Below are 8,361 nucleotides of genomic sequence, written 5' to 3'. Positions count from 1 at the left end.
ATAATAATAATAATAATAATAATAATAATGGTGATGATTAAGAATGTTCTTCCTACATGGATATTTTATAAATTTGTAATATGTTCATTTATATTACAGATGCCATCATCAGCTTTACATGCCTTTCTTGACGTCATGGAAGCCGGCTACCAGAGATATAGGAACCCTTACCATAACCATATCCATGCAGCAGACGTGCTTCAAACTGTGCACCACATCATTGTAAAAATGGGCTTAGTGGTAAAGTGAAAAACAGAATATCGATCTGTCAAAATCCAAATACATTATAGACATTTTTTAACGATAGACCGCATGTTTAGATTCTAATAAGCATTAATTACAAGACGAAGCTGAATATAGACGTGGAAATTATACTCTCCTATTGAGTGCAATGGAAATACAATATTATAATAAAACAGCTTTTGGGTTTAGGCAGACGATGATAGCGAAATGAGAATAGATACTATAATACTATAGTATTCATTGATTAGCATTTCGTTGTACTTGTCGTTTTATAAACTGTTCGTCTTCAATCATATTTATATTTATTACGAATCAATACAATGTCAATAAAGCTATCTAGAAAGTGTGTTTAGTAATCCAAGAATCGAGTCTCTAATCATCGCATTTATTACATGCATTCTGATATAATAATTGTATCTCTCTCTTATTGGGTTTGCAGCACTGGTTGAGCGATTTGGAAATTCTAGCAGCATTGCTTGCGGCCTTAATTCATGATTACGAACACACTGGCACATCAAATGCGTTTCATGCCAACGCAAGGTATGTCTAGATAGGCACATATCTTATTCCATCGCTATGATATTTTCACACACGTCAATGTTTCGGGGATGAGATACTTGGTTTAAGACTTACAGAAATGACAATAACGAAGAATAAAATGGGAATCTTCACCATGTTTTGGTCTACCGGTATCATTTAGCCTACATTCTGACACTAACAGGGTTTGAATAACCATGGACGTTTATTCTGGGTTTGTTATTACTTTGAATCAGGACTAAACGAATAGGATAAGTGGAACTCGGCTGGTGAATTATAACAAAATATCACTAGCATGTTATTTATAAGTTTAATGCAATTCTCCTCATCGTTTATACAGTGGAGTACCGTAATTTGTGACGGTACTCAATTAAAACGCATGTTTCCTTAATAGTCAAATCACTGTGGACGTAAATAATATAAAATGTGTTTGTATTATGAGTGTGATTGTATGCACAGTGGAGAACTGGAAGCTAGATTTATTATAGTTTAATTAGCATCTGTGAACAGAGGTGTTCCATTTTTTTCCCAGTACGAATGCAGCGTTATTGTACAACGATCGAGCAGTGTTGGAGAACCACCACATTAGTAGTACATTCCGGATACTACGTGATAAAGATAAAAATATCCTAATTAATCTTTCAAGAGACGATTTCAGGTAGACTATTTTGATTCTGTACTCTTCAAACTTATTTTATTACATTAGATTTTCAAGACAGTCAACATTTCAGAATACTCCAGTATGGTTAAAAATACACATTTACGTGACTATTATTGGCTTATAGTATAAATGTCTCCAAAACTGACATGGCAATTTTATTTAAGCGAAACGTTGAATAAAATGACCTTGTCAATTTTTGGAGTGACGTTCATACTATTTGTACTTAAACTCAGTGCACGTCCTAATAATTATTGGCTTAATGTTTTAACAAATAGATGAAAGACTTGAGTTAAAATTTTGCGGGCATGATTTTGAGATTTGTCTGTCAGACTTATCAGACAATGTTTGATCAGAGTCATCATGGTCATCACGATCACCTTTATTGCTGCCACCATCATCATCATTACTACCACCACCACTACCATCATCATCACCTCCAGAGCTACCACCATTACCGCCATAATCATAATAATAAGCAATAATATTATAACCATCATCATCATTTATATCAGCATCACCATCATCTCCACCACCACCACCACCATTAACGTCACTGACAAGTTAAAACCGTGCTAATAATAATGGTGGCAGTAAACGTCGTGTACTTTATATATTGATTTGACCATATTTATTACGTCAGTCGGAATATCAGTCAATACGTATCTGACTGTACGTCAATTAAGCGAATATTTGCAGTGTACACATATTCAAGAGAAAATATATTGTCTGTCTAGGCTAATGAAATTGAAATACGGTATTCAATTTCAATTTGGGATGCTTACTTTTTATATTTAAGTCATTTATTAGGCGAGCTGTGAATACGAAATTATGCGAGAAAATATGTTTCTTGCCAATTACCATTAATAATAGGGTTTCATAAAATATTTTCAGCATAGGACTTAACATAGGCTGCTTTTCGTATAAAAGTCGTAAATCCCCAAAACTTATCATGATGATAACTTACAAAATTATTTTAAATGACCAATTCATTGTTTCCCAGATTTTATTCCCTTTAAAGGAGACAAAATGTTGTATTTCCGTCCTATTTTTTTTACAGTCTTCCCACTAGAAGTATTGATAAATAAATATAAATAGGAAATCACTACACGAAGCCGGGTCAACATAATGTCCAAGTTCTGATCGAATATATGACGTCGTTGCAGTAATGTAACGGCAACATACTACCATGAATCACATCAGAAACTCCATTAGTTTAATTAAGAATACATATACAAATTTATCATTTAAAAAAAGCAGACAGTTCTGTATAATTAACAGGTCAGTACCAATATGGTGCACACGAACCAATTACGTAATTAATTACGATGTAATGCCAGTTATAAAAGAGGCTTTAAATGCAGACATCATAAAATATAGATAAAATAATCCTGAACCTCATGTCCGGAAAAATTTAAAGAGTCATGAATTATTTTCAGGGAACTGCGTCGTCTTGTCATCGAAATGGTCCTAGCAACGGATATGTCGTTTCATTTTCAACAAATAAAACAAATCAAAAGTTGGATCGGCGTTCCTGGGGAGTGGTAAGTGCGGTTGATTTACCCATTATTGCTGTTGTTGGTTGTGCTGCTTTGCTGCTGTTGCTTCGGTCGTTGTCGTTGTTAATATTGTTGGTCTTGCTGTTTTGGTGCTGTTGCTTCTGTCGTTGCTGCTGTTATGTTATTTTTGTTGGGTTTTTTCCCTGAAGGTGTTGGTGTTGCTTCTGCCGTTGCCGTTGTCGTTGTTGTTGGTGGTGGTAGTGTTGGTGTTTCTGCTTTGATACTTTGGTTCTGCCGTTTTTGTTACTGTGCTGGTGATTTGCTGCTCTTGCTCCTGCTTTTGCCATTAATTTTGTTGTTGATGTTGGGTGTTGTTTTGCTGCCTTTCCTTCTACTACTGTTGTTGATGTTGTTATTTTGTTGTTGGTTTTGGTGGTGTTGATTCTTTGATGATAATTTTGCTGCTCTCGTTGTTTTTCTTGTTCCTGTCTTCTTCTTTATGATTATTATTGATATTATGTATGATTATTTTCATTTGTGCATTCTATAGTACAATAAAATAACTTATATTTGTAAATATCGAGTAACATTTGTTTGATTTGGAATAATATATGATAAGTATTGAAATATGCGTCTGCATCAAGCGAATGCATACTCATTTCATTACCATTATGTACTTCGTCCTTTTCACAATGCAGTAACTTAAATCCTTTCAGATATAGGCATGTAATTGTATGACATGCATTATTTCAATCGAGCAGAAGCGCATGGATAAATGTCTTTAATTTGAATGTCTAGGTCATTGACTTAGTTAGGTAAATGATTCTGTGAATTTAATTATTACGTCAGTAACAATTATTATTAAAGCGGTTGTATCACGACTTCATGTAATATTCGCCCGCACAAGTCTGGAGCAGTACTTTTAAAGTAAAAAATACATGTTTTAAACAAAGACTGGTTACTGAATTCAATACTGTATATGTCTGTATGATTTTTTTTTAATTTACCTTTACAGTGTTGATAAAGCTAAAACGTTGTCGCTGGTGCTTCATTGCTCAGATATTAGCCATCCTGCCAAACATTGGGACCTGCATTATAAGTGGACACGCCTACTTATGCAAGAGTTTTTCTTACAGGTTTGTAGGAGGGATTAATCTAATACGAAGTCATATCGGTCTATTGCCGTTTGTATGTATATATATAAACATACTAGGCAACTAAGTTAGTAATTATTATGATTAATGTTATTCTCAAAGTGCAATTACATCGTATGTTCCAAAAATGCTGTATCTGCGATTTGTTATCAATCATCATTTGAATTATGTGTACGCATAAGCATTCCGTACCAGGAATTGCTGAATGATAATTATGTAAATGGCTTATCGCCAACCATCAAATTGCGTTATTTTGCAATAATCCATGTCATTTATCATCATAATCGATTAATTCACTCATGCCTGCAAAGTATCAACTGAACTGTTTTTTATATTAGATTTTGAAATGTTTAAGTTTTTTAACTGAAATTAATTTTAGGGTGACCGAGAAATGGAGCTTGGACAACCATGTTCGCCCTTGTGCGACAGGCGAAGTACTTTCATTGCTGAGTCCCAAATCGGTAAGTCGCTATTTTTTAGTTACATGACTAAGTTATATTGATTGTTATTGTACCTTATGTGGAAGAGTCTCTGTCGTTTTTATTAAGTGATTGTATGCCGTTTATATTTTTAATTTAAAACATTGTTGTCTGACAACAAAAAAAAAGAATTAAGGTATATTATTTATTGGTGGCGTAAACGTCAATCGATTTGTAATTCAATATGATATGGGGAGGGGTGATCATTGACAATGTTATCACACAATTCAGTGGATTAGTATGATGGGATGTTAACAACTCTTTTCTCTATATTCTTCAAAGAATAAGGACCTCATATAGGCCCTATCTATACCGGTACCGTATAAGAATATTGAATATACATACTGCCAAGTAATATAAGTTGTGATACTGACTATGTTCGTTTTTATCAACATAATCATGCAGGCAAATTGATGAATTATCCCTGCTTATGGCCTATCAGTATGTTAAAACGATGACTTTTGTGTAATAATATTTAAATACTAAATCTGGAATTAAGTTTGCCCGAAGTCGTTAATTCACCACTGCATAACTAATAGGACAATGAATAGTAATCTAAACTAGTCATGATCGAAAAATATTGGCTGTGGGCGAAGACAACATGTTTTTCAAACTATTACCTTTTTTTTTTAAATATAGGGTCCCCTCTTATTGAAGAGTTTCATCTATTTTGTTCATGACTAATGTGACCATTCCCGTCCACCTCATTTTTACAATGTGCGTAAAAAGGCGATATTTTCAGTAATTCCTTGATAAGACAATGTAACCTATTCTGCCTCATTTCTGACTCGTGGTGCACATATTCCATATGCTGATTTCTTTTATAGAACTTGACAAGGTAACTTTTCTGATCTATCCTTCCAAGAGATTATCAAATTCCACACGTCCATAGTCCATACGGCTTTAGTGCGATGGCGTCATTCCCTGTAAGTTTTTTAATTTACGAATGAATTATAACCAATTTATAGCCAATTTACTATTTAATTTAATATTGCGAGGTTGGTAAGGCAACTGTAAAAAAAGAGAGTAAGGTTCGATTATCAAGGGACGACAACATCATTTTCTTAAGAACTTTCTTGATTTTCATCAATCATTTTTATTATAGGGTTTATCGATTTCATCGTTGAGCCAACAATGGTACTTTTAAGTGACTTAATGGATAAGGTACTAAAGGAAGAGTTGGCTGATAATGGACAAGATATTGCACAATGCGAACAGAATGCTATACACAACTCCGTACCTGTACATACTACACAATCGGACAACACTTCGCGACAAGATACCAGCCCATCTACATCACCAGTGAGCTAGTTTATTTTACTATTATTATTGTCATTATTGTTATGGTTGTTACTATTGTTGTTGTTCTTTGATTGTTCGTGTTGCAGTTGTTGAGTAGTTTTCGTTGTCTTTATTTGGCCTATCATTTTTAGGAAATCGAGTGGCTGATCGGTAAGTCAGGGGTACCGCTGTGCCTATTGCCTTACATCGGTGCTGCTTCAAGACGATCCTCGCCCAGACTTTGTTGGTAGTACCAATTCTCGGACATGGACATTAAACTGGAGGTCCAGTGAGCACATCTGGCTGCTCGTTAGCATTTTTCGGAAGAGGGGTTAAGGTTCATTTTAGCCACTGTTGTTTGGACTGATTTGAACATGAAGCTAATAAGCGCCTTACCTTTACCATTGATTGGTTGATTTGATATCGATCAATCGATGGATTATTTGATTTCTCGACGCATTGCTGAGATTATCTTTAGTGCACCGTTACGTTTTCATATGTATAATACTAACAGAGCTTATTTGAACACTACTGTTATAGGGTCGGGTTAACATTGTACGGCCATCTATGCGGCAGATGTCAATACCAAATAAAGCGCCACGATTATGGATGGCACCGCTGAAACAAAACAGTAGACTCTGGAAAGAGAGGGCTGCTCAAGGCAAGACTATTACTTATATACATACATAAACATGTATATGTATATATATACACCCATACCATCATACATGCATACATACATACTATGTATGTATGTATGTATGTATATACAGTACGATATAATAGAGATAAATTCTAAATCAAGTTTGGACGTTAAAAAAGAGGAATCTGCGCGTGTAAAAAAAATAGGTGCCCTAACCGGGATTCGAAGCCGGGACCTTCTTCTGTCTATGCAGGCGCCTTAACCCATATGATATTCAAATTATGCATGTATAATAAGTCTGCAAACATGTTGTCTTTTTTTGGCCCAGACCAATTTTGGCGTGACAGGTCTACTATCGAATGAAATCGTCAGTAGTGATGAAAAATGTATTTGTTATAGAATTCGCCGTCCACAAAAGGTATCCGTTCGAGTTCACATGGAGCTGGTTATTTTAATCATTCTTGGTTTCCTCTTCTATTATTTTATTAAATTTTATTCATAGCACTATCCCGAAAACTTCATTATCTTTAGCCTACAACCCCTATTGCAATCGATCCAATTAACAATTAATCAACACTTGTATTATACATTAGGCTTATTCATAATTTTGTTCATAATATTGATATTATTGGTTATCATTGATTTGATTTATTATATATTTTTTACCAATAAAAGATGCGATAGAGAGAAGCAAGGGTGCAACAGATGTTGAGTTACATCTAAGCGACATTGAGTATCCAACCAAACGCTTTTCCAACGAGCATCGACCAAGCATAGACAGCATGAGTCAAGCCATCAACATGGCCTCCATACCTGCATTTAGCCAAGAAGAACACAGAATTAGAATTATGCGAACGGAAAACAGGCGAGATCAAAGAACGTCATTATCCTCTTCTACGTCAGAAGATCACGCCTCGACACCCGACATAGATATGGCTCCGCGCTCCTGTGGGTCTGATACGCTCAAAGGTATGGATTGAGGATCATTACTTTAATTAAAAATAAAGTAGATTGCTATGCAGAGAGGTATCACCATTCTAGAGCACAGAATGTGTGATTTAGTGTAAAACATTCTAAATTATTCCTTTCAAGTGTACCAAGTAAAAGAAGTATACGGGAAAACATTGTTCTATTTTAGATTATTTCTCTTGTACTTTCATATTAATTCTCAATCTACGGAAAACTGATTACAATAGATGGATGCGATGGTAATGGTGATGGGATGACCAAATCGTCAAAAGAGTCTTGCAATGAATATGCACCCAGAGTACAGGACCTCATTGTAAATATTAGCTCAACAAACTCTCCTGATAAAAAGAGCAAGAGTATGGAAGGCGAGTGTGTAGGCCCAACCCATCATACAATTAAAATATCGAGGATGATTGTTAGTCCCAAGAAGAGACCAGCTAGCTGTATACCGTTAGAATTGGACTCTCCGCAAGAAGATTCTAGGTCTGGTGTTATATAATGTGAATAAACAATCGATCAACTAATCAATAATACGTTGGGAAATAAACACGAGGGAAATATATATATTCCATTAGCGATTTATATTTTTAGTTATTCAACAGAGGCGCGACAGAAACCGCACATATTTCTCGTATGGCTACAGGTTATATCAAATCAAATGATTCTGATTAATATGAAACCGCCTTGGAATTAATACACGGTACATTACCTGAAAATTAACTTCACCCAACCTGACGCATCATCAAAAGCAAATACTGTGAAAGGGATGTTATGTGTATAATAAGACTGGTACGTATGGGCTATTGGCTCGCTGAACCTAATGAATTACTGACGCTAAGTGTCATGCGGACGCTATATTATTGATTTTCAAATGAACGTAAATACTTTTAACTGCCAA

The 8,361-nt window shown here is 35.0% G+C and overlaps 1 protein-coding gene across 2 annotated transcripts in view; it reads left to right on the top strand.

Annotated features, from left to right (window-relative positions):
- LOC117114459 (calcium/calmodulin-dependent 3',5'-cyclic nucleotide phosphodiesterase 1A-like) overlaps positions 1-8,361 on the top strand; it is a 49,437-nt gene that overhangs the window by 40,739 nt on the left and 337 nt on the right. For both annotated transcript variants that reach the window (XM_033258129.1, XM_033258130.1), the window contains exons 7-16: positions 100-240; positions 683-783; positions 1,313-1,438; positions 2,878-2,982; positions 3,953-4,073; positions 4,471-4,552; positions 5,676-5,872; positions 6,392-6,512; positions 7,170-7,463; positions 7,691-8,361. The exon at positions 7,691-8,361 is cut by the window's right edge and continues 337 nt beyond it. In XM_033258129.1, the coding sequence (XP_033114020.1) occupies positions 100-240; positions 683-783; positions 1,313-1,438; positions 2,878-2,982; positions 3,953-4,073; positions 4,471-4,552; positions 5,676-5,872; positions 6,392-6,512; positions 7,170-7,463; positions 7,691-7,962 (1,560 nt within the window). In that variant the 3' untranslated portion in view covers positions 7,963-8,361. The remainder of the gene's footprint in view (positions 1-99; positions 241-682; positions 784-1,312; positions 1,439-2,877; positions 2,983-3,952; positions 4,074-4,470; positions 4,553-5,675; positions 5,873-6,391; positions 6,513-7,169; positions 7,464-7,690) is intronic.

Source organism: Anneissia japonica, unplaced genomic scaffold (genome assembly GCF_011630105.1).
Source record: "Anneissia japonica isolate Jap-2015-1 unplaced genomic scaffold, ASM1163010v1 scaffold1374_len1023071_cov147, whole genome shotgun sequence".
Classification (NCBI taxonomy): domain Eukaryota; kingdom Metazoa; phylum Echinodermata; class Crinoidea; order Comatulida; family Comatulidae; genus Anneissia; species Anneissia japonica.
This window is presented reverse-complemented; position numbering and strand designations above follow the sequence as displayed.